Source organism: Salmo trutta, chromosome 37 (genome assembly GCF_901001165.1).
Source record: "Salmo trutta chromosome 37, fSalTru1.1, whole genome shotgun sequence".
NCBI classification, from domain to species: Eukaryota; Metazoa; Chordata; class Actinopteri; order Salmoniformes; family Salmonidae; genus Salmo; species Salmo trutta.
Genome location: NC_042993.1, coordinates 24,951,381 through 24,978,495, shown reverse-complemented (window position 1 = coordinate 24,978,495; position 27,115 = coordinate 24,951,381). Strand labels below are relative to the sequence as shown.

General features: G+C 40.8%; 2 protein-coding genes across 4 annotated transcripts; both read right to left on the bottom strand.

The window, feature by feature from the left end:
* Window positions 1-722: 722 nt before the first annotated feature.
* Window positions 723-13,429, bottom strand: LOC115177183 (uncharacterized). Of its 2 annotated transcripts, XM_029737742.1 has the most exons (6): window positions 12,806-13,429; window positions 6,042-6,167; window positions 5,889-5,931; window positions 5,451-5,486; window positions 5,213-5,245; window positions 723-1,416 (listed from the first exon to the last, which is right to left on the bottom strand). In XM_029737742.1, exons 2-6 carry the CDS (start codon window positions 6,162-6,164, stop codon window positions 1,040-1,042), a joined length of 612 nt encoding a protein of 203 aa, XP_029593602.1. In that variant the 5' UTR covers window positions 6,165-6,167; window positions 12,806-13,429; the 3' UTR covers window positions 723-1,039. The 2 variants fall into 2 exon arrangements, with proteins under 2 accessions (XP_029593602.1, XP_029593603.1); XM_029737743.1 differs by lacking the exons at window positions 6,042-6,167; window positions 12,806-13,429 and having other exon boundaries at window positions 723-1,419; window positions 5,889-6,026.
* A 6,252-nt stretch (window positions 13,430-19,681) lies between these two features.
* Window positions 19,682-25,514, bottom strand: apom (apolipoprotein M). 2 transcript variants are annotated; one of them, XR_003872318.1, is made up of 7 exons: window positions 25,302-25,514; window positions 24,247-24,440; window positions 23,824-23,894; window positions 22,685-22,819; window positions 22,291-22,392; window positions 20,861-20,896; window positions 19,682-20,746 (listed from the first exon to the last, which is right to left on the bottom strand). XR_003872318.1 is itself a non-coding variant. In XM_029737468.1 (7 exons), exons 1-6 carry the CDS (start codon window positions 25,419-25,421, stop codon window positions 20,868-20,870), a joined length of 597 nt encoding a protein of 198 aa, XP_029593328.1. In that variant the 5' UTR covers window positions 25,422-25,509; the 3' UTR covers window positions 19,682-20,746; window positions 20,861-20,867. The 2 variants fall into 2 exon arrangements, 1 of the variants encoding a protein (XP_029593328.1); XM_029737468.1 differs by having other exon boundaries at window positions 24,301-24,440; window positions 25,302-25,509.
* Between the last annotated feature and the right edge of the window lie 1,601 nt (window positions 25,515-27,115).

The following is a 27,115-nucleotide window of genomic DNA, read 5'->3' as shown; positions in this document are numbered from 1 at the left end:
TGAGTTGCCAACTATCCTGGATTCAACGTGAAATCAACAAAACATTTCACCATGTCATTGGATTTAGGCTAAAAGTTGGGCAAATCTTTTTTTCCAACCATGTTTATGCCCAGTGGGTTAGCTTTCGGCCAATGATAACTCAGCACTGACGTGTGTTTCTGTTACATCCGTTTTCTAACGCTAATAGGTACAGGTGTTCTCAGACCTAGTTTGCATGTCTCTGAATATGCTGAGTCTGTGATAGTAGCAGAATCCATCTCAAAAGTGACAGAGAAGGACATCTGCCCTTTCTCTGTAGTGAGGTAGCGCCACCATGTGGGAAGTGCTACTTCCTGTGTGGCTCAGTTGGTAGAGCTTGGTGCTTGCAATGCCAGGGTTGTGGCTTAGATTCCCACGGGAGACCAGTGGAGAAGAATGGGAGTGGCTCTGGATAAGAGCGACTGCTAAATAACATAGACAATGGATGATAACAGTAAATAGTGGCAGTGGCATACTCAAACTGTAAGTCATTTCGCCGTTTGATCTAGTAGAATTTGTGTGTTTGACAACAGCTGATAATCAGATAAATTGATGCGCTGTACCAAAATGAATAAACAGTGGGAATCAACGCAAATCGCACATTAGATGACACATTCGGAGTGCTATTTCAGATACTATAAAACCTTCTTTTTTTTGCATACTATTTAGTACGCTAGTATGGGTATTCAGACACGACCGCTGTCTCCATATAAAATCTATTTACCATCTATAATATCTAGCATCGACTAATTCACATCATGATAGATATCATTAATATCACAAGAAATCACACACACAAATACATAGTTTGACGATGTATTCTGTTACCTCATTATATATTATAATAATTATTATAATCAAATCTGTTCAGCGAAACAAACAATGCATATGCATAACAGTTATAGTTTTCACAAAATAAATTCAGTTTAGTAACTACAGCGCACTTTTTTTTTAAAACAATGTTTTAACAGCTTCTTTGGTTCAATCTTGAACTAATTCTCATTAACAATGTCTTTTAGGCTTAATATGGGGGGAGCTGATATGCCCCCCAGTAGGTATTCTCTCCCCCATATCTAAAACTATTATTCTTGGATGTTATCTCAAGGCTGAGACTGTTACCTTGTTGGAGCTTAACCATCCTGGACATGAAAACAGTGCCCTCTTTCTCTCCGTGATACACGGCTTCACACAGTCTCCTCTGCTGGGTCTTATTTTGAATGCCATTTTTGAACAGAGTCACCTTCCTCTTCTCCTCTCCCCCGGTGCGCCTAGTGAAGGTGACCTGGACATAGAAGTAGTAGAAGCCTTCAGATCTGATGTAGACAGAGTTGTCGCGGAGGACGAGGGAGCAAGAGCCACAGACGGGGGCATCATGGTCATTCTCCCAAGAAAATGTTCCTTCTCATGAGACAGAAGGAAAGAAAAGAAAAGGGAATAAAAGGAAATATTAAAACGCTTTACATCATATAAATGGGTTAATATACACTACATGACCAAAAGTATGTGGACACGTGCTCGTCGAACATCTCATTCCAAAATCATGGGCATTAATATGGAGTTGGTCCCCCCTTTGCTGCTATAACAGCCTCCACTCTTGTGGGAAGGCTTTCCACTAGATGTTGGAACATTGCTGCGGGGACTTGCTTCCATTCAGCCAAAAAAGCATTAGTGAGGTTGGGCACTGATGTTGGGTGATTAGGCCTGGCTCGCAGTTGGTGTTTCAATTCATCCCAAAGGTGTTCAATGGGGTTGAGGTCAGGGCTCTGTGCAGGCCAGTCAAGTTCTTCCACGCCGATCTTGACAAACCATTTCTGTATGGACCTCGCTTTGTGTACGTGGGCATTGTCATACTGAAACAGACAGTTTGGAACTCGGAAGTGAGTGTTGCAACCAAGGACAGACTATTTTTTACACGCTACGCGCTTCAGCACTCAGTGGTCCCGTTCTGTGAGCTTGTGAGGTCTACCACTTTGTGGCTGAACCGTTGTTGCTCCTAGACGTTTCCACTTCACAATAACAGCACTTGCAGTTGACCGGGGTAGCTCTAGCAGGGCAGAAATGTTGTGAACTGACTTGTTGGAAAGGTGGCATCCTATGACGGTGCCACGTTGAAAGACACTGAGCTCTTCAGTAAGGCCATTCTCCTGTCAATGTTTGTCTATGGGGATTGCATGGCTGTGTGCTCAATTTTATACACCTGCCAGCAACGGTGTGGCTGAAATAGCTCGAATACATTCCTTTTAAGGGGTGTCCACATACTTTTGTATATATAGTGTATGTTTATGCATATATTTGAACAGACAGGTGGCAAAATATTGAATAATTACACTTTCAATACCCCTTCAAAACTCTGTATACAGTGCCTTCGGAAAGTACTCAGACCCGTTGACTTTTTCCTCATTTTGTTACGTTACAGCCTTATTAAAAAAAAAATACAATTTCAGCAAGCTACTCACAATACACCATAATGTCAAAGCAAAAACAGATATCTACAAACAGATACCTTATTTACATAAGTATTCAGACCCTTTGCTATGAGACTTGAAATTGAGCTCAGGTGCATCCTGTTTCCATTGATCATCCTTGAGATGTTTCTACAACTTGATTGGAGTCCACCTGTGGTAAATTAAATTGACTGGAGATGATTTGAAAAGGCACACACCTGTCTATATAAGGTCCCACAGTTGACCGTGCATGTCAGAGCAAAAATCAAGCCATGAGGTCAAACTAATTGTCCGTACAGCTCAGAGACAGGATTGTGTCGAGACATAGATCTGGGGAAGGGTACCAAAGAATTTCTGCAGCATTTAAGGTTCCCAAGAACACAGTGGCCTCCATCATACTTAAATGGAAGTAGTTTGGAACCACCAAGACTCTTCCTAGAGATGGCCGCCTGGCCAAAATGAGCAATCAGGGGAGAAGGGCCTTGGTCAGGGATGTGACCAAGAACCCGATGGTCACTCTAACAGAGCTCTAGAGTTCCTCTGTGGAGATGGGAAAACCTTCCAGAAGGACAACCATCTCTGCAGCACTCCACCACATGACAGGCCGCTTGGAGTTTGCCAAAAGGCACCTAAAGATTGTCAGACCATAAGAAACAAGATTCTCTGGTCTGATGAAACCAAGATTGAACTCTTTGGCTTGAATTGCAAGCGTCACATCTGGAGGAAACCTGGCACCATTCCTACGGTGAAGCATGGGGGTGGCAGCATCATACTGTGGGGATGTTTTTCAGCAGCAGGGACTGCAAGACCAGTCAGGATCGAGGAAAAGATGAATGGAGCAATGTACAGAGAGATCTTTGATGAAAACCTGCTCAAGAGTGCTCAGGACCTCAGACTGGGGTGAAGGTTCACCTTCCAACAGGACAACGACCCTAAGCACACAGCCAAGACAACGCAAGAGTGGCTTTGGGACAAGTCTCTAAATGTCCAGCCAGAGCCCGGCCTTGAACCCGATCAAACATCTCTGGAGAGACCTGAAAATAGCTGTGCAGCAATGCTCCCCATCCAACCTGACAGAGCTTGAGAGGATCTGCAGAGAAGAATGGGGGAAACTCCCCAAATACAGGTGTGCTAAGCTTACAGCGTCATACCCAAGAAGACTCGATGCAGTAATCGCTGCCAAAGGTGCTTAAACAAAGTACTGAGTAAAGGGTCTGAATACTTATGTAAATGTGATATTATTATTATTATTATTATTATTTCAAAAAAATCTATTTTTGCGTTGTCATTATGGGGTATTGTGTGTTGAAAAACAATGTAATACATTTTAGAATACGGCTGTAACGTAAGAAAATGTGGGAAAAAATCAAGGGGTCTCAATACTTTCTGAAGGCACTGTATGTTGCAAAATGATACTGTATTTTCACAGACAGTAATTGTAGCATTGTCTTGGGGTTAGTGGATGCCCGCATCTAAGCAGTTACAGTAGATGGGTTGATTGTGGGTCTTAAACCCCACTTCACAAAGGAGCAGACGGGGGACAGCGCATGATGAGGGAAAAATTGGTGGAACTAAATCTATACCTCATTCTGAGCACACCCTGATTGTACAGCTACCATTTTAACCTTACACTAATACACCTACCCTCACAATAGTTTAATGTTTAATGAATATATTGAATATTTACATCATGTTTTCAATACATAAATATAATTGTATGATTAATAAAGAGGCATAACATCTTGTTGATAAGAGACATACAATTACGTTGGACTGTGTAGTAATATGTTCTGCTCATGGTGAGTAAGCATGTTAGTAAGCATGTTATACTGTATATCTTGGCCCTCCCACCCCTATGGGAGGGCAGCTCCCGCTCAGCCCAGTTCAAGCTCTTCTCTGTCCTGGCACCCCAATAGTGGAACCAGCTCTCCCTTGAAGCTAGGTCAGGAGAGTACCTGCCCATCTTCCCGAAAACATCTGAAATCCTACCTCTTCAAACAGTATCTTAAATAATCCTCCTCCAAACAGACAAATAATGGCGCATTACAACAGTGATGTGCAGAACGGCATCTCGGAACGCACAACTCGTCGATCCTTGTCACAGATGGGCTATTGCAGCAAATGACAACACCGGGTTCCACTCCTATCAGCTAAAAACAAGAAGAAGTTGCTCCAGTGGGCATGCGATCACCAACACTGGACAATTGAGGAGTGGAAAAACATTTCCTGGAACGTGACAGCGAGTTCAGTTTACTTGCGTGGCCTGGTCAGTCACGCAACCCAACCCAACCCACTGAACCCAATAGAACATCTTTGGGATGAGATGGAACAGACTGTTCACAGCATGAATGTACCACCGTCCAATCTGCAGCAACTGTGTGATACCATCGCGTCAGCATGGACCAACATCCCTGTGGAACGTTTCCGACACCTTGTAGAATGCCCCGAAGAATTCAGGCTGTTCTGGAGGCAAAGGGGGGTCCAACTCGCACACTCTCCATTGTATCATATAAATATTAGGTGTATCACAACCTAGGTGTCAAATGTGTTAGATCAGTTGTACAACCTGAGTGTGTACAGGACCCTAGTCTTGTTTAATGGAACTGACAAGTTCAGACAGACTGCAGAAGCTCCAATGTTAACTCATGCATTCCATGAATTTAGGATGTAAAAAGGAAACTGCAACAAGCATGGAATGTTAGGCCCAAAAGTCCATACCCATAAACTAGGAAAGGAAGTGTTTAGCTTACCCATGGTCAGCTGGATATACGAGAGATGCGGAGCTGGAAAGCAAAAAAAAGCCCATTCATTTTCCTGTTTCGATCTATATTGTAACGTTTACGTGTTACTCTCTGCTTGTGCAATGTTATAATGCCATCTTTCTCCAGAAAATGCATAATTGACCTGAATTCTATTGCACACAATGTATTGTTTAAACATTAGACATTCATTGATAATCAGAAATGGAAATAGCAATGCTTTACTTACCCTTTGATGAATTCAATTGAGCCAGAAAACTGCCGTCTGCAAAAGAAAAATAATATTTCAAGTCATTGTTTTATATATATAGCCCATCTTTTGCAGATTCTTTTTAAATCCCAGCCCCCGTCCCCACAGGAGGCCTTTGCCTTTTGGTAGGCCATCATTGTAAATAAGAATTTGTTCTTAACTGACTTGCCTATTTAAAATAATAATACTGTTGTAGAATGTCTAATTACATTTTACATTTTAGTCATTTAGCAGACGCTCTTATCCAGAGCGACTTACAGTAGTGAATGCATACATTTCATACATTTTTTTTCCTGTGCTGGCCCCCCGTGGGAATAATATGGGATAGGAATTATATTACAGTGCCTTGGTCAATATAATGACATACAGAACAGAAAAAACTATTAATGTCAGTATGTGTAACCCAGTACAACTTACTTGGAGGGTGCTGGTTTCCATCCTTTGATTCAGATAAATTACTCTTGGAGAGAGAAATTACATAGTGACACCTTGAGATCATCATCAGTCTACCCTTATGTATCATCATCATCATATCTGAGTTTAGCTATCGCTGATGATAATTGGACATACCTTGTCAGGTGAGCTTATTTGCACTGTTGTGAGAACTGCGACCATAATCCCCATTGCGACTGTGAGAAACCCGCACCACACATGGAGCAGCAGGTATTTGGAGGTGTGCTGTTGGCTCTTCATCCTCTGAAAAACACACAAGTACCACAAACCACTGAGAGCCGTCCCAATTCACTCCCTTCCACTTCCCATCGGCCCTAATCCTTACCTAATCCTAAATATGCAGATCTGAAGGGTCTAGAATAGATATAAGCAGGCGGGTTGTAGATCTTCCACCATAGGCTACTGTTTGAGTCTGAGCACCTCAACATTAGTCAATAGGCTGCCTTCTGAATAACATTTAGTTTAGATTATACCCCATTGACCATCTAAATGCCATGCTTAAAGAATGTGATCATAAGAAGGAGATTATTTTCATGGGCGATTTCAATGTAAACTGGGAAAACAAAACTTGTAGGAAAAAACTCAAAGAGATCACAGATGATTTCAACCTGGCTCAAATAATACAAGGTCCAACCAGAGTAACACAGTCATCCCAGACTCAAATGCATCTGGTGTTTACTAACAGACCTGATCGAATAATTAAGTCCAGTAACTTACCAACTGGCATATCTGACCACAATGTTACATTGGTGGTTAGAAAGCTCACTAAAAAGAGATTTAAGAACCATATTAACGTGTAACAGTATGATAAAAAAATATCCAGAAAAGTGAGCAGAGTAACTACAATGTAGCTATAAGTAAAATGGACTAGTCTGAACTGTTAAGCAATGAAGACCCAGAGTCTGGATACAGAACATTTCTGTCAGCTATTGACAACGTGGATACCTCTTTTACTAGGAAATTTCAACGTAAGCCAAGACGGAAAACCTCTTTACCATTGCTCAATGAGGACCTCTGGAGGCAGATGAGAGAACGTGATTTTTCATTGAAAAAAGCACCGAAGTCTGGTAAGAATGATGGCAGATGTATATTTGCATCACTGAGAAATAAGGTAATTAAGAATATAAAAAAAGCAGTGTTCTTTCTTAGAGTGATCAATGAAGCAAAAGAAAATGGCAAAGTGATTTGGGAAAATCTCAACAAACTAACAGGGAGAGGAGCTGAAAAGTCCAAAAAACATCCTGAATTAAAAGTTAATGGGATTCTAATTCAAGACTCCAATTTCATATCCACCACCTTTAACAATGTTTTTGTTGACTCTGTCATGGAACTGGCTCAAAAATGTTCACCTATATATGCATGTTCACAGTTCTCATCCCAGAGATAATAATAAACCAATATTCAGAATTCCTGAAATCTCAACATCAGCAGTGGACAGTATTATTAGCTTCTTCAGGAGCTCTAGAACAAAATATGTATTTGGTCTAAGCACTGTATTCCTGAACAGACAAATATTCTCTGATTGCCTCTATTGTACATCTAGTGAATCTGTCCATCAAATATGTGCTCTTCCCCAATGCTTGGAAGTCTGCTGCAGTGATACCTATTTTAAAATATAGTGACCCAACACTGGTGGAAAATTACCAACCTATAAGCATCCTTCCAGTGCTATCAAAAGTAGCTGAAAGATGGGTGGCTGATCATCTAACTGATCACCTCATTCAAGGGGAACTCCATACATCAAATGCAATTTGGATTCAGAACTAACCCTTCCACCGAAACAGACAATTGCTATTTTCTGGAGCGCATTAAATCTAAACTGGACATAGGTGGTGATGCAGGCAAGAATTATCGACAAGACTGTTGTATGTAGTTCTCTAAGAAATCCATTGATTCTTCCCAACGAGCTGTTCTTGTTAATGGGGAGAATCTGAAAGCTGTGTCTAACTTCAAGTATCTTGGTGTCATTTTGGAGTCCAACTTGACATTTAAGAAACATGTGAAGACGGTGGTTAACGGTTAAGTTTGGATAATCCACCTTTAGGTTTAAAATACATTTCCTTCCTCTGGAGGCCGCCAAACTATATTTGCATGCTATGATGTTCTCACATCTGAAATATTGCTACTATTCTGAAACCAATTGAATCACTCTACAAACACTTAAGATTTTTGATAACAAACCAAACAGTTACCACCATTGTCATATCATTTACAAACATAATTTATTTAGTCTGGATAGCTTTAAGCAGTATGTACAGTGGGAAGAAAAAGTATGTGAACCCTATAGAATTACCTGGATTTCTGCGTAAATTGGCCATAAAATTTTATCTGATCTTGATCTAAGTCACAACAATAGACAAACACAGTCTGCTTAAACTAATAACACACAAACAATTATAATGTTCCATCTCTTTATTGATCACACTGTTTAAATATTCACAGTGCAGGTTGGAAAAAGTATGTGAACCTTTGGATTTAATAACAGGTTGACCCTCCTTTGACAGCAATAACCTCAAACAAACGTTTTCTGTAGTTGCGGATCAGACCTGCACAACGATCAGGAGGAATTTTGGACCATTCCTCTTTACAAAACTGTTTCAGTTCCACAATATTCTTGGGATGTCTGGTGTGAACCGCTCCCTTGAGGTCATGCCACAGCATCTCAATTGGGTTGAGGTCAGGACTGACTAGGCCACTCTAGAAGGCGTATTTTCTTCTGTTCAAGCCATTCTGTTGTTGACCTGTCTAATGGGTTGTTGTCCTGTTGCATCACCGAACTTCTGTTGAGCTTCAATTGGTGGACAGATAGCCTTACATTCTCCTGCAAAATGTCTTGATAAACTTGGGAATTCATTTTTCTGTCGATGATAGCAAGCTGTCCAGGCCCTGAGGCAGCAAAGCAGCCCCAAACCATGATGCTCCCTCCACCATGGTTTACAATTGGGATGAGGTTTTGATGTTGGTGTGCTGTGCCTTTTCATTCTCCACACATAGTGTTGTGTTCCTTCCAAACAACACAACTTTAGTTTCATCTGTCCACAGAATATTTTGCCAGTAGCGCTGCGGAACATCCAGGTGCTCTACTGCGAACTTCAGACGTGCCGCAATGTTTATTTTTTGACAGCAGTGGCTTCTTCCATGGTGTCCTCCCATGAACACCATTCTTGTTTAGTGTTTTAGTATAGTAGACTTGTCAGCAACGATGTTAGCATCTTCCAAAGATTTCTGTAAGTCTTTAGTTGACACTCTAGGATTCTTCTTAACCTCATTGAGCATTCTGTGCTGTGCTCTTGCAGTCATCTTTGCAGGACGGCCACTCCTAGGGAGAGTAGCAACAGTGCTGAACTCTCCATTTATAGACAATTTATCTTACTGTGGACTGATGAACATCAAGGCCTTTAGAGATACTTTTGTAACCCTTTTCAGCTTTATGCAAGTCAACAAATCGCAATCTTAGGTCTTCTGAGATCTCTTTTGTTTGAGGCGTGGTTCACATCAGGCAATGCTTCTTGTGAATAGCAAAACTGTTTTTATAGGGCAAGGTAGCTCTAACCAACATCTCCAATCTCGTCTCATTGATTGGACTCCAGGTTAGCTGACTCCTGACTCCAATTAGCTTTTGGAGGTCATTAGCCTAGGGTTCACATACTTTTTCCAACGTACACTGTGAATGTTTAAATTATACATTCAATATAGACAAGAAAAATACAATAATTTGTGTGTTATTAGTTTAAGCACACTGCGTTTGTCTACTGTTGTGACTTAGATGAAGATCAGATCAAATTTTATGTAAAATGTATGCAGAAATCTAGGTAATTCCAAAGGGTTCACACACTTTTTCTTGTAGATGCAAGCCTAGAGCTGCCGCTTTCAAGGAGCTAGAGCTGCCGCTTTCAAGAAGCAGGACCCGGAAGCTTATTAGAAATCCCGCTATACCCTCCGACGAACCATCAAACAGGCAAAGCTTCAATACAGGACTAAGATCAAGTCGTACTACACCAGCTCTGACGCTCGTCGGATGTCGCAGGGCCTGCAAACCATTACAGACTACAAAGGGAAGCACAGCCGTGAGCTGCCCAGTGACACGAGCCTACCAAACGAGCTAAACTACTTCAATGCTCGCTTCGAGGCAAATAACACTGAAACATGCATGAGAGCACCAGCTATACCGGAAGACTGTGTGATCCCGCTCTCCGCAGCCGATGTGAGTAAAACCTTTAGACAGGTCAACATTCACAAGGTCGGAGGGCCAGACGGATTACCAGGACGTGTACTGCGGGCATGCGCTGACCAACTAGCAAGTGTCTTCACTCACATTTTCAACCTCTCTTTGTCCGAGTCTGTAATACCAACATGTTTTAAGCAGACCACCATAGTTCCTGAGCCCAAGAACACTAAGGTAGCCTGCCTAAATTACTACCAACCCGTAGCACTCACATCTGTAGCCATGAAGTGCTTTGAAAGGCTGGTCATGTCTCACATCAACACCATCATCCCAGAAACCCTAGACCCACTCCAATTTGCATACCGCCCCAACAGATCCACAGATGATGCAGTCTCTATTGCACTCCACACTGCCCTTTCCCACCTGGACAAAAGGAACACCTATGTGAGAATGCTATTCATTGACTACAGCTCAGCGATCAACACCATAGTGCCCTCAAAGCTCATCAATAAGCTTAGGACCCTGGGACTAAACACCTCCCTCTGCAACTGGATCCTGGACTTCCTGACGGGCCGCCCCCAGGTGGTAAGGGTAGGTAACAACACATCCACCACGCTGATCCTCAACACAGGGGCCCCTCAGGGGTGCGTGCTCCCCTCCTGTACTCCCTGTTCACTCATAACTGCACGGCCAGGCACGACTCATTCAATTTGCCGATGACACAACAGTGGTAGGCCTGATCACCGACAGCAACGAGACAGCCTATAGGGAGGAGGTCAGAAACCTGGCTGTGTGGTGCCAGGACAACAACCTCTCCCTCAACTTGAACAAGACAAAGGAGATGATTGTAGACTACAGGAAAAAGAGGACCGAGCACGCCCCCATTCTCATCGACGGGGCTGTAGTGGAGCATGTTGAGAGCTTCAAGTTCCTTGGTGTCCACATCACCAACAAACTAATATGGTCCAAGCACACCATGACAGTCGTGAAGCGGGCATGACAAAACCTATTCCCCCTCAGGAGACTGAAAAGATTTGGCAGGGGTCCTCAGATCCTCAAAAGGTTCTACAGTTGCACCATCGAGAGCATCCTGACTGGTTGCATCACTGCCTGGTATGGCAACTACTCGGCCTCCGACCGCAAGGCACTACAGAGGGTAGTGCGAACGGGCCCAGTACATCACTGGGACCAAGCTTCCTGCCATCCAGGACCTCTATACCAGGCGGTGTCAGAGGAAGGCCCTGAAAATTGTCAAAGACTCCAGCCACCCTAGTCATAGAGCGCCAATTCTAGGACCAAGAGGCTTCTAAACAGCTTCTACCCCCAATCCATAAGATTCCTGAACATCTCGTCAAATGGCTACCCAGACTATTCACATTGCCCCCCCCCACCTCTCCACACCATTGCCACTCTCTGTTGTCATCTATGCAGAGTCACTTCAATTAACTCTACCTACATGTACTGTACATACTACCTTAACTAACCAGTGCCCCCACACATGGACTCTGTACCGGCACCCCCCTGTATATGTTGCTATTTTTTACTGCTAAAACGATTTATTTATTTTTTTACTCAAATTTGATTTGATTTGATTTTGAAGATGCACTGATTATTGTACTTTTACATTTTAATTGAAAACATGGCTCAAATCTATCCAAACCTGTACACATGAGTTATCTGTGCTTCCTCATATGTAAGACGACAGTTGATGATAGTGTTGTTGTTGTCTTTAGAGTGATATATTATTGGATGTAATGTATTTGTATTTTGTATTGTTTTAGTGAGTATGTGTATTGTGACTGTGTAATTGTCCTTAGCTGTCCTGGGACTACGGGTGTAAATTAGCTTTTGGCTAACCCCGGCACATTTACAGGGATGTTGCATTATTGTAATATTGATGTTGATTAATGTGCATTGTCCCCTATAAATAAATAAAACAAACAAACTCTGGGATTTCACCTATACAGGTTATTCCTCTGTTGAACTACAATGCTGCCCTATGTGTAGTGTGGTTTGCTACTTGTCTTGGCTCAAACAATAACATCAGTGGCTGTAAATGTGATATCTGAACTCACTACCAGAGAAATACAATAAAATAATTTGTAGTAAACATGCAGAGAGTGGTATGTACTGTGTGACTGTGACAAGACATTACGGCTGTCACGCAGTTTACTCCGATATGTTCAGAAGGACATGAATGCAATAGTCAAGATAATAATAATAATAATTTGGGGGGTGCTTATATTTGTCCTGTTACACACTTGTACAAGATACAAGTAATTGTGAAGGTATGCATAGTGAGTGAGAGAACGTTCTGGCAATGATCAATTTGACTGCATTACCTGTCATATGGTATAGGACATGAGACTGGGTCCATCCTATTACAGTCTCATTATTGAAAATACCACTAAATATTCATACAACAGCCACCATTTTTGGACCAAATAGAACTGTAGAGCCATTAGACTATTACTGTGTGATGATAAATCGGACATTACTGTTATCACCAAGTGATTTTACATTGTGTCACATTTTCCTCATCGAAACATCCTATAATTAAGTCTAAGATGAGGTATTTCACATTATGAAAAAGTATTGCAAATACAATGGTCCACTGTCCACAATTCGGTGTTGCTACAATATACATATACATCATAAATAAATGAGTAGCTTGATATGAGAAAAATGAAACACAATGTCCAGGATCTCAACTCACCTAGCGTATCTTGTAGTGTCCTTGTACAAACAAATCTGTCTGCTGCCTACCATGCTGCATTTCAGAGACATGTTCATTAGACAGGGTTTCCCCTCTTTCACTTGAGTTGAGGCTCTATGCGATGGAGTTTTTTTCTTCACTGTGAGTTGTGGTTGGAAAGAAAGGAGGGAGTGAAAGCAAAGCATCATGGACTAAACAACCACCTCAAAATCTAGGGTGACTTTGGTCACATTGAATTAGCAACTGATGATGTCATATTCTTCTATGAAAATGTAATTTAGCCTGGTCCAAGATCTGTTTTTGCTTATGCCTACTCCATTGTCAAGCCAGACATGACAATTCCATAAGGAGGTGGCAAAAGAGCAGAAACAGATTGTCATCCCGGGCTATTATTTATTTGATTTCCCCTCTGTGTTTATAACATGTTTTTTTGTTATGACAACAAAAAATTAATTTAAATAATCAATAAACCCAGGTATTTTATCCATTAATTTCTGAAATACTGTAGATAAAGTACAGTTGTAAAGTAACTTTTTGACAGCACCCCTTTTGATATGAACGAAACCTTTCATCCATATTGGCCCATTGTAGAAGTGTTCAGAAAGTGACTTCTTAGACCTGAATGCCAAAACATATTTTTTATACCCCACCATAATATGAGACATCCATGTCTTCATCACTGGAAACGACAAATGGTTGAGATTAATATCATTTAAAAGCTTACAGGGGTGTCAAACTATTCAATAATTTATTGTAATTTTGGGGGGGAATAACATTTGTCATTTTATAACCGTGTATGTCAATTATCTAAAAACGTGTCAACTCCGATTTTTAGCATATTCAGATGTTGTAGTTTAGACCCTATTTTAATTAATCTGAGGTGTTTGTGCTGTGCCCACCATCGGCTGAGACACCACATGCTCTTGAATACAGGGTGAGTGACATGTTTTGGCTGATCAATTTACTAAAATGGGAATAAAATTGAAATTTTTGCTTTCAAATGGTACCAAAAAGATGGTCGAAAGTCCACACACCAGAGAATGTTGACTTCAAATTAAAATCAAATCAAATGTTATTTGTCACATATGCCGAATACGACATGTACAGGGGGTACCGGTACAGAGTCAATGTGCGGGGGCACCGGTTAGTCGAGGTAATTGAGGTAATATGTACATGTAGGTAGAGTTATTAAAGTGACTATGCATAGATAATAACAGAGAGTATCAGCAGCGTAAAGGGGGGATGGGGGGGCAATGCAAATGGTCTGGGTAGCCATTTGATTAGATGTTCAGGAGTCTTATGGCATGGGGATAGAAGCTGTTTAGAAACCTCTTGGACCTAGACTTGGCGCTCCGGTACCACTTACCCTGCGGTAGCAGAGAGAACAGTCTATAACTAGGGTTGCTGGAGTCTTATTTTTTATTTAAAAATGTAACCCCTTATTCTCCCCAATTTCGTGGTATCCAATTGGTAGTTACAGTCTTGTCTCATCGCTGCAACTCCCGTACGGACTCGGGAGAGGCGAAGGTCGAGAGCCATGCGTCCTCCGAAACACAACCCAACCAAGCAGCACTGCTTCTTGACACAATGCCCACTTAGCCCGGAAGCCAGCTGCACCAATGTGTCGGAGGAAACACCGTACATCTGGCGACCGTGTCAGCGTGCACTGCGCCCGGCCTGCCACAGGAGTCGCTAGTGCGTGGTGAGACAAGAACATCCCTGCCGTCCAAACCCTCCCCTAACCCGGACGATGCTAGGCCAATTGTGTGCCGCCCCATGGGTCTCCCGGTCGCGGACGGCTGCGACAAAGCCTGGACTCTCTAGTGGCACAGCTTAGACCACTGCGCCACTCGGGAGGCCCAGGTTTCTGGAGTCTTTGACAATTTTTAGGGCCTTCCTCTGACACTGCCTGGTATAGAGGTCCTGGATGGCAGGAAGCTTGGCCCCAGTGATGTACTGGGCCATACGCACTACCCTCGGTAGTGTCTTGTGGTCGGAGGCCGAGCAGTTGCCATACCAGGCAGTGATGCAACCAGTCAGGATGCTCTCGATGAATGCAGCTGTAGAACCTTTTGAGGATCTAAGGACCCATGCCAAATCTTTTCAGTTTCCTGAGGAGGAATAGGTTTTGTCATGCCCTCTTCACAACTGTATTGGTGTGCTTGGACCATGTTAGTTTGTTGGTGATGTGGACGCCAAGGAACTTGAAGCTCTCAACCTGCTCCACTACAGCCCCGTCGATGAGAATGGGGGCGTGCTCGGTCCTCCTTTTCTTGTAGTCCACAATCATCTCCTTTGTCTTGAATGGGAATATCTGTTTTTTTAAATGATACTGTTAATCTTCCATAGGAAACCTATTGAAATCATAGAAATATAGATAATAGAATAGATATTTAAGTTTACATTCAACAGTGGGTGGACCAGTGACCATCTTTGTGGTAGTAATTAGAAGTAAAATGTAAATTCAATTAAAATGTCAATGGTGTACCAGCTAAATTGCAGTGGTCTGAAGGGATATGTCCATTCTATTAATTATATTTGTATGATTGAAATGACACTCCCCCTGTATTCAGAGCATGTTGTGTCTCAACTGATGGCGGGCACAACACAAGACAATCTAGAAAAAAGAAACGCACACCTATAAAGGCGAGGTGCTGGCTAGCGGAGCAGAACACTAGAGAATAAAGGAAAGCCGCACACTCTAAGAGCTCAGATGCAAAAATTTTAATAACCAACGTTTCGACAGCTGTCGAAACGTTGGTTATTAAAATTTTTGCATCTGAGCTCTTAGAGTGTGCGGCTTTCCTTTATTCTCTAGGGCACAACACAAGAACCTCAAACGTTTGAGTTTGAATGCATAAGCTGAGACCCTATTTTATATCATCTATATTTTCCGGTGATGAAGACATGGATGTCTCATAGTATGGTATGCAAAACGGGTCAACTGAGCACCTTTATCTCCTGAATGTTTTGGCATTCAGGTCCAAAAAGTCTCTTTCTGACCATGGACAAACATGTATGAAAAGTTTTGTTTAAATCAAAAGGGATGCTGTGAAAAAGTGATTGAATTCAAATGGATTTACCCTAAGAAAAATACTTTGAAGCACTACTTAAAACCTTTTACTGCAGTGGGCTAAATCAGGGTTACACAGAGTGTTCTTGGTAGTCTTAAACAAATCTACTTTGAAACCAAAGTATTCACCTCACACACATGGTTATGGACTATAAAAAAGAAGACACCTGTACCATGTCAGATATAGTTTAAATGTATTCAATTTTGAGTTTGCATCCCAATATTACACGTTATATACATCACAGAAGACTGAAAAATAACAAAACCGTTTGACATAGAAACAACGGATATTCAGCATTTAAATTTTTTTTTGTTTTTACAACTTTTACTTTTACTCCACTTACATTCCTAAAGAAAATATGTACTTTTTACTCCCAATACATTTTCCCTGACACCCAAAAGTACTTGTTACATTTTGGATGCGGAGCAGGAAAGCGATGTAGCGATTACAGAGCGATTACAGAGCGATATCAGTGACAACAGAAACTGTATTCGAATTCAATACTTTTTTATTTGCATTAAGATATCATTGAATTAATTGAACTTGTATTTCATGATTTGAAAATTATTTAAATGAATATTGCATTCAGTTTTAAAATTCTATTACAATTGAATTTAATATTCTAATTCAATATTTATATATTCTGTTTCAATGTGGTGGATATTGCATTCATTGTCTGCATATCAAGTTTACAAACTATAATTTCAAATTTACCATAGTTTCACATATTCAACATCTCAGATGCATTTAGATTCCGTTTTTAAATTCAGTTCACTTTCACATTTACTTGAGTCATTTTCTATTAAGATATCTTTACTTTTACTCAAGTATGACCGTACGGGCAAAGAGAAGGTGACAGAACCACTATCATCCCTGTAGCGAGGAACTATAGGCTAGTAAGGCTAAAGATGAGTTAGGCACAACATTGACAGATGTGGGTGTCATGTGTTTTCCCATACATATTTATAGGTCAGTGTCAGCGGGTTCGACAGGCTCAAAAACATGACAGGGAGTTTTCTTCATGGTTTCATACACCAGCTGGCAGCCACAGTGACTCAATCTGACTTTACATACATAGGGTATGGGAATACCCATAGGGTATGCGAATAGCCATAGGGTATGGGAATAGCCATAGGGTATGGAAATAGCCATAGGGTATGGGAATAGCCATAAGGTATGGGAATAGCCATAAGGTATGGGAATAGCCATAGGGTATGGAAATAGCCATAGGGTATGGGAATAGCCATAGGGTATGGGAATAGCCATAGGGTATGGAAATAGCCATAGGGTATGGAAATAGCCATAGGGTATGGAAATAGCCATAGGGTATGGAAATAGCCATAGGGTATGGGAATAGCCATAAGGTATGGGAATAGCCATAGGGTATGGGAATAGCCATAGGGTATGGGAATAGCCATAGGGTATGGAAATAACCATAGGGTATGGAAATAACCATAGGGTATGGAAATGCAGATGCGTGAAGTTGAACACTGTTGATTTCATAAACAGGACTGAAAGTAACTTTTAGAAAGTGGAGATAGAGCGAAAGAGAGAGCGAAAGAGAGAGAGTGAAACAGAAAAAGAGAGAGGGAGAGAGAGTGTTTGCTGGTAGATTTCTATGTAACTTTCCCGTTCTTGGTTTCATGCTCCATAGCACATCCTCAATCAACCCGCCTGTGCTTTCCTTGACACACACACAGATGGTTTAGGTGCTTACCCAATGCAGGCACAATTCTCAGACAAGGCCTTCAATCATGTTTGCCTCTTCGTTTTCCCCATCTTCCTGAAATGCAGAAGTGCAGGCACTGCTGTTGTTGAAAGCAGAAACCTTCTGGCATCCATCTAATTATGTTCTGTTCAGTTTCTGTTCAGTTTTAGATAATTGATCAGTTTCTGTTCAGTTTTAGATGATTGATCAGTTTCTGTTCAGTTTTAGATAATTGATCAGTTTCTGTTCAGTTTTAGATAATTTATCAGTTTCTGTTCAGTTTTAGATAATTGATCAGTTTCTGTTCAGTTTTAGATGATTGATCAGTTTCTGTTCAGTTTTAGATAATTGATCAGTTTCTGTTCAGTTTTAGATAATTGATCAGTTTCTGTTCAGTTTTAGATGATTGATCAGTTTCTGTTCAGTTTTAGATAATTGATCAGTTTCTGTTCAGTTTTAGATAATTGATCAGTTTCTGTTCAGTTTTAGATAATTGATCAGTTTCTGTTCAGTTTTAGATGATTGATCAGTTTCTGTTCAGTTTTAGATAATTGATCAGTTTCTGTTCAGTTTTAGATAATTGATCAGTTTCTGTTCAGTTTTAGATGATTTATCAGTTTCTGTTCAGTTTTAGATGATTTATCAGTTTCTGTTCAGTTTTAGATAATTGATTTCAATCTGTGCAGCATCGAAGATGTGTTTGGCTCAATATTGGTATTTACCAGCGGTCACGATTCCTGGTCAGGGAGAGCTAAAGGGTGTACATGTTTTTGTTTCTGCCCAGCACTAACACACCTGATTAGTGTTTTACTAGTGAACTGCTCATCAACAATCAGGTGTGTTCGAGGTGGGCTGGAAGAACCATCGTTTGACAGTAATGAATTATTATGCAGGGAAGAGTTTGACTGCCTATTTTTGGGCTTAACAAGATATTCTTTCATATACTGTAAATGGCATTGATATTTGAGAAATGATCCAGAAATGAAAAGAGGAACACACTGGGAATAGAATCTCGGCCGTACCGTGACTATATTAACTTATTGAAACAAGTCCTGCTGAGATTGAAACAAGTCGTTTTGAGATTGAAACAAGTCGTGCTGAGATTGAAACAAGTCCTGCTGAGATTGAGGCTGTCCTATTATGGACATCGTACAGGTGAGAGAAAGGTAAGAATCTAAAGTCATCCTGACGGAGATGGGAAGGAAATTCTCACCCTGACCTCTGTACCTTCTGCCAGTCAACAAGTTGTTTCATGCCAAAGTGTATCTGGGAAGTCAAGTGTCTTCATGTTGGTGCGTCACAAACCTTTGAAAGTGCGTAAATCAGAGAGATAAATGGAGAGGGGGAGGGAGATAGACAAGGATTTCATCATGGTTTCGGGATATAGTCATATTAGCCCCGGGCATAGCCGAAACACAGAGGTACTTGAATGGTGACATTGTTAGCTACATGTTGACTTTGTCTAACTCAGCCATTGATTGTCTCCTGGCACTGGTAGCAACCACTGGTAATGTCAATCATTTCTAACCAGGGCCCTTATTCATAAAGCTTCTCAGAGTAGAAGTGCTGATAGGATCATGGTTCCCTATTTGTGTAATATTATTAATTGTCTGAAAGGTGAAACTGATCCCAGATCAGCACTCCTGCTCTGCTTTATGAATACGGGTCCAGAGCTACAGTATAGGATTCAAAATGTTACAGAAGCATAAGGACACCACTGTTGTTTGGCCTTTCCTTGAGGCTACAGGTAAAAAACCCACATAACCTGATAATGTCAAGTACTGGACATTGTGCTTTGTCACTGATGCCAGTGCAGATGAAAGTCGAGCTATTTTACATCAATCAATGGCTTTGACAAAGTTTTTAGAAACTATTAACTCAAAGAATTCTCAATTTCCTCTTGTATTTTTTATTTTTATATAACTAGGCAAGTCAGTTAAGAACAAATTCTTATTTACAATGATGGCCTAGGAACAGTGGGTTAACTGCCTTGTTCAGGGGCAGAACGACAGATTTTTACCTTGTCAGCTCGAGGATTCAATCTAGCAACTTTTTGGTTACTGGCCCAACGCTCTAAACACTAGGCTACCTGCCGCCTGTATAGGAAAAAGTTTATTGTCAATGTAGTGTATACTGTAGGTGTTTTTATAGGACCAGACATGGGAGTCTGTTATTGTATTAAAGCCATAGAAATTACAAGTACAACATATCCAATGCATCCCAAAGGACCCCATCATATATCCCTATTTTCTTGATTTTGACCTGCAGGTCAAAGAAATAACCTTACAAGAAATAACAGGACAGGTGAAAGCACATTTCAACGTTTCAGCTTTCAGTCACCCTGTGTATTATTACATTAGAGCAAATGAAGAAGAGAACTGTTGATGACCACTAGTTGTGAACGACTGTGTGCTCTGAGCTTCTGCTCTGTCAGCAGCATCATGGGAATTTCCCCTGCACTGTCAGTGTAACTACGTGGGTGGCTCTTCCCCCGTAAACTAGCCCTGGATATTTTTCGAAATATTTCAATGGTATTTAGATGGAGGTCAGAGGAGGCTTCTGAGGGGAGGACAGCTCATAATATTGTCTGGAATGGAGTCAACGGAATGGTATCAACCACATGGAAACCATGGAAACCAAGTGTTTGATACCACTCTATTCACTCCATTCCAGACATTATTATGAGCCATCCTCCACTCAGCAGCCTCCATTGATGGAGGTAGGTGAAGAGTGGAACAATGCAGTTCAGTGAACCATGACTGAACCATGACAGTTAAGTCATCCCTCACAAAAAGAGAAATGCGTGAAAGTGAAATATTTGCCCGGAAATAGGCCCTTTTAGAAAGCTTGATAACTGTGTGCCTTGTCACTACAAGTTTAAATGAGCGATGTAAAATGCTTAGAAGTCTAAGCACTAGTGCTATTCTAAACATTCTGAGACTTTGGAACAGACTTTGAATAGCTGTTCTTTTTTCTGTTTATTTGTTTTACTATTACACATGGGAAATGAGAGGAGAGTTCTTCATTTGAATTAGGTCCACGTTTCGGAGTTAGATCAAAGTTAGAGTGGGCAATACGCTAATATTAAACTATCAAAAGGAAACCTATTTTGATGCATAGCATGATCTTGATTGAAGATTCCAACAAATATCAGGTAGCCTGTAATAGATTGTGGAGATGGATATGAGCAAATGTAATTTTAATAACCACAAAACGGAAGTAGTGATAAAAAGTGCATAAAAATAAAAGTAAATGAATCATTTAGATTCTTACCTCAGTGCTACGCCTTATTCTCCAATTTACAAAGCTCTGAAAGAAACACATACACACACACATATATATATACACACTACCGTTCAAAAGTTTGGGGTCACTTAGAAATGTCCTTGTTTTTGAAAGAAAAGCAACTTCTGTGTCCATTAAAATAACATCAAATTGATCAGAAATACAGTGTAGACATTGTTAATGTTGTAAATGACTATTGTAGCTGTTAAGTGCTGATGTTTAATGGAATATCTACATAGGCGTAGAGGCCCATTATCAACAATCATTACTTCTATGTTCCAATGGCACGTTGTGTTAGCTAATCCAAGTTTATCATTTTAAAAGGCTAATGGATCATTAGAAAAATCTTTAGTAATTATGTTAGCACAGCAGAAAACTGTTGTTCTGATTAAAGAAGCAATAAAAAAATGGCCTTCTTTAGACTAGTTGAGTATCTGGAGCATCAGCATTTGTGGGTTCGATTACAGGCTCAAAATGGCCAGAAACAAAGAACATTCTTCTGAATCTTGTCAGTATATTCTTGTTCTGAGAAATGAAGGTAATTCCATGTGAGAAATTGCCAAAAAACGGAAGATCTCGTACAACGCTGTGCACTACTCCCTTCACAGAACAGCACAAACTGGCCCTAACCAGAATAGAAAGAGGAGTGGGAGGCCCCTGTGCACCACTGAGCAAGAGGACAAGTACATTAGAGTGTCTAGTTTGAGAAACAGATGCCTCACAAGTCCTCAACTGGCAGCTTCATTAAATAGTACCCCGCAAAACACCAGTCTCAACGTCAACAGTGAAGAGGCGACTCCGGGATGCTGCCCTTCTAGTCAGAGTTGCAAAGAAAAAGCCATATCTCAGACTGGTCAATAACAAGAAAAGATTAAGATGGGCAAAAGAACACAGACACTGGACAGAGTAACTCTGCCTCGAAGGCCAGCATCCCGGAGTCTGTAATCGAACCCACAAATGCTGATGCTCCAGATACTCAACTAGTCTAAAGGCCAGTTTTCTTTCTTCTTTAAATCAGCACAACAGTTTTCAGCTGTGCTAACATAATTGCAAAAGGGTTTTCTAATGATCAATTAGCCTTTTAAAATGATAATCTCGGATTAGCTAACACAATGTGCCATTGGAACACAGGAGTGATGGTTTGCTGATAATGGGCCTCTGTAGATATTCCATAGAAAAATCTGCTGTTTCCAGCTACAATAGTCATTTACAACATTAACAATGTCTACACTGTATTTCTGATCAATTTGATGTTATTTTAATGGACAAAAAATGTTTTTCTTTCAAAAACAAGGACATTTCTAAGTAGAACTAGAGAACAAATGGACTTGGACCACCAGAGAAACAAAATATTTTCACTGGTGGTCCAAGTCCATTTGTTCTATAGTGAGGTTAGATTATGTACCAAAACCACAAACCTTTCTCTTGAGGGAGATGGACAAATCTGCCCATATTTTTACAAGCTGTTTGGGTCTGAAACACCTTCACCACATTATTATCCAATAAGGCACTGTCACGAGCTGGTAAAAAGAAAATACACGATTTTCATTGAGGACCACTTACAGTGCAAACATGCAAATATTGTTTGCATCTCTAAGCACATTAACCCTTTGGGCAGCTATAACATGTCCTTGTTATACAATTTAAAACACATAATATGTAATATGTACATTGTATACATGTAATATTTAACTAAACAGCAATGTGATGTATTAATAACAGTATGTATCTCAATTCTTAGATTTTCTCAGCTTTGCTTCAATTTCTGGTATTCCATCACAGTATGTAATCATTGATGACTCCCGGGCTGACCGTAAAGCATGAATCTGTTGAGGGTGTCGTGTGTCTCTAGTGGGTCCAAGTGACGCTCTATCTCCTGCAGCAGAATACACTTGGTACAGTTCAGCCACTCTCCACTCCACACTAGAGTTTGCAGCTCAGGCCTGCCTGTGTCAAACCAACAGGGAATTAATTACTCAATGGGCTAACATAGTTTTGCTCAAGTTTTGTTCACACATACAGTGAGCTCCAAAAGTATTGGGACAGTGACACTTTTTTGTTGTTGTTTTGGCTCTGTATAAAGTGCAGACTGTCAGCTTTAATTTGAGGGTATTTTGATCCATTTCGGGTGAACCGTTTAGAAAGTACAACACATTTTGTACATAGTCCACCCATTTTGGGTGACCAAAAGTATTGGGACAAATTCACTTATCTGTAAAAAGTTAAATATTTGGTCCCACATTCATAGCACGCAATGACTATATCAAGCCTGTGACGCTACAAATTTGTTGTATGCATTTGCTGTTTGTGTTGGATGTGTTTCAGATTATTTTGTGCCAAATTGAAGTGAATGTTAAATAATGTAGTGTCATTTTGGAGTCACTTTTATTTTAAATAAGAATAGAATATGTTGCCAAACATTTCTGCATTAATGTGAATGCTACCATGATTATGGATAATGAGTGAGAAAGTTAGAGGCTTAACTATCATACCCCCCCCCCAAAAAAAAACGCTAACCTCCCCTGTTATTGTAATGGTGAACAGTTAGCATGTCTTGGGGGTATGATATTTGTGTGTCTCTAACTTTGGGACCAAATACAAAACCTTTGGACTACTTTATTTACACATAAGTGAATTTGTCCCAATACCCTTGGTCCCCTAAAATGGGGGAACTATGTACAAAAAGTGCTGTAATTTCTAAACGGTTCACCCGATGTGGATCAAAATATCCTCAAATTAAAGCTGACAGTCTGCACTCACTTTAACTTCATAGTCAGTGTATCATTTCAAATCCAAAGGGCTGGAGTACAGAGCCAAAACAACAACAAATGTGTCACTGTCCCAATACTTTTTCAATGGGTCAATATACTCACTGGCCCATTGAAAGACTGAGTTAAGAGAACAAAACTCTAAAAGTTGCACCTAAGTTAGTGGGAGTGGTTGTAAGTTACCTTCTAATGTCAAATCATCTTTGCCAGACTGAATAGTATATGTCCAGTTTTTCATAATGCAATGAACACCCCTAAAATGGGAGAAAAAAAAGCATTATCACACAGACAGCATCTACTGTAATTTGGTAAACAACATTGACATTCTCCTATACTTTGAAAATGTTAGTCAGGGTAGAATAGGCCACAAGCATTGCAACGCCATATAGGGTGTAATTAAGCCTGTTGAACTGTGTATGACTGGGTCAAATTTGGGTCAGAAACAGGCCAAGGATGTGTTCCAAATAATCTCTCTCTTCTTCCGTTTCTCAATACTGTTATAAGAAACTCCCTCTAGCCCATGCATATCCAAATCCAGTGTTTTTACATTTCTGTGGAGAAGTGAACAAGTGCACACTTCAGGAAGGAGAGATTATTGGGACATACCCCGAGTGGGCTTCTCTGCCAGTATGATTGTGTCAGCTATCCCTGGTCTCTTACACACGCATGGCTCCGGTCAACAGTAGTGTATTTTCAGAGGTCTCATTCAGGTGAAACACAGTGCTGTCCATCTGTCTGAACATCTGCACATCCGACTCCTTCACACCAGCCGCTGCAATGAAGTACCATTTGCCAAGATACTGAGAGAGAGAGAGAGAGAGAGAGAGAGAGAGAGAGAGAGACAGACAGAGAGAGAGAGAGACAGAGAGAGAGAGAGAGAGACAGAGAGAGAGACAGAGGGACAGACACAGAGAGAGAGAGAGAGAGACACACAGAGAGAGAGAGAGAGAGACAGAGAGAGAAAGAGAGAGAGAGAGAGAGAGAGAGAGAGAGAGATTTGTGAAAGGATGAAAAGAGTGGGGAGAATTAAATGAAAGAAAATATTTCTTTTAAAACATTACTGACAAAAAAAACAACCACCACTGTTAGAAAACAGTGGGTGGGGAAAGCGTAAGATGACAAGTGAAAGGCCAATGCGAAATAAGTCAAAAACGACATCTGAAACTGAAACTGTGAAACCATTTGTTGAGGTACTGTCCATATCCAGCCATTACGGAAAAACCACATGAATGTCGATTTTCTGTAAGGTACAACCATATACTGTATGCTGTAGGACTCTAATTACACCATTCTGTCAAATCATATCACATATGGTGGGAAGTCTGTACAGCAAACTGCATTGTGTATGTTGTTTGTGGGGCTCACTTGTAAAAGTGTCTCCCTGTATGTTTTAACTCAAAGTTGACTCCTTTAATGTGTGTGTGTAACCCAATGTTGACTCCCTGTACAAATACAGTTGAAATAAAATAAATTAAATGGTTCATTATGGGTCACACATATGTTTGGTAAATATATTAAAAGACCAAAATGCAATAATAATTTGAGAATCATCATGAAGGGCTCATGATGTTTTGATATATCATCGCTTGTGCATAATAACCTAATTGACAGGTCATAATAGTGGTAAAAACACAGATATTACATCTGCATATCTCTCTTACCTGCTGGGTATTGAGACTGCTTGTAGATAGGAGGACTGGTTGGGAGCAGGGGGTGAAGAGCTGACCCAACCACCCATTCACAAAGAGCAAGAACGAATACACTTCCTTGGCCTCTAACATACCTGAACCACCTCAATCAACTTGTGGCCTAAAAGAAACCTGGCAATTGATCTCTCTTTCTGGGCTTGATATTTCTGTGTCCGGATTGAGCTTCAAACATTTTAGGATTGTGGTAATCATTAACCACTTGTTTGTTAGCACAACTTTCCACCATCCCACATAGTCCAAAGGCCCACATACCAAAAGGTGTTGTTCCATGGTCCATGAAGCGGGACCGAAAAATGTCAACTTGATTGCCTATACGTCCTTTTGTGTGGGTGGCCTTTAAAGTAAGAAGTGTTTGAGCGTTTACCCAATTTTAGGAAATAGGCCTGCTTCTACACCCCCTATTCTCCTCAACATCCATCAGCCCCCATGTTGGTGGATGGGTTTCAATATGACTGACATTTCTGCAGTCTACACTGGTAATGCACATCCCACAGGTTTTTGAGGTTATCTTGTTTTGTAAGACGGTATCACAGCGCTAGAGTATCTACCAAGCGGTGTCAAAGTAATGAATTATCCCTGTGGTATGTAGGGCAAGGAGTGTTCCTGACTATGTGAGCCTGAGCAGGGAAAACTCCTGGCACACTACCATACACATACTCAACTTTTTGAGTGTTTCATACAGTAGGTAGACCTGAATAGGATGTCGTTGTTTTGTGATTTGTGAACATCTATATAGTGCATGTTCATTTGACTCGTGTCTGGAAGATAACGTTTTGATGAGGAGAACAAAGAGAACATTGCTTTCACTTGCTGCAGTCGGATCAACGTTTCAGGGGTTGTTTGTCTCTTAATGGAACACGCCTGACATTATATCATTCTCTCTCTCTCTATGTGATGCTGAAAAGCACATCTGATCATTAGATGATTTTTATAATGTGACTACCCACTGGGCACAAACTGGTTGAGTCAACGTTGTTTCAGCTTAATTTGTCAATGCATCGTGACGTGGAATCTGTGTGGAAAATTACATTGGACGTGAAAAAAATGATCAACGTCAACGGGTTGTTTTGAGGGTGAAATTTCAACCCCCGGCCGGATGATGTTATCGTGTTGAGGTGAATGTCACTTTGGTTGACTTTAATGAAGCAATAAGTAACATAACACAGGAGGCTGTCTTCACTGGACTTGTTACGACGGATGCACGCGGACCGTCATGAATATACTTGTGCCGTGTGCTATAATAAAATAGTTCCAATACAACACATCACCCTTTCCTTCTTCTTTTAAGACATGCGCTTCTAAAATGTCAAAACATCACACACTATGTATAGTTCATCACTCTGTAATAAACCTGTCTCAACATATCAATTCATAAAACAAACTTTTCTGTCTTTAAAGTTCAACAACTCATGAAACATCAACTCATTTTCTGTCTTTAACACTCGTTGAAACAGTCGTTGTTTCTTCAACACTAACTATATTCTACTCTAAGGTGAGCTGGGTGGACTGCCAGTCTTCTTCATAGCTGCAGTGGGGTTCTTCTGTCGCATAAGGCAGGCTGTGTGTTAATTACTGCACACGCTCTCCGTATCTGGCTGGTGGTTTGACAACTGTACCACGAGAAGTCCTGTGTACCGGAGTCTGTGGTTCTGGGACAGGAGGTGGGTCGGCATCTGGAACAGGTAAGTGCAACTCCGTGTCACACTCTGGGTGTTCCTCTCCACCCTTTTGACAAGTCTCTGAAGCACTGTGGAAGGGTTTCAGGT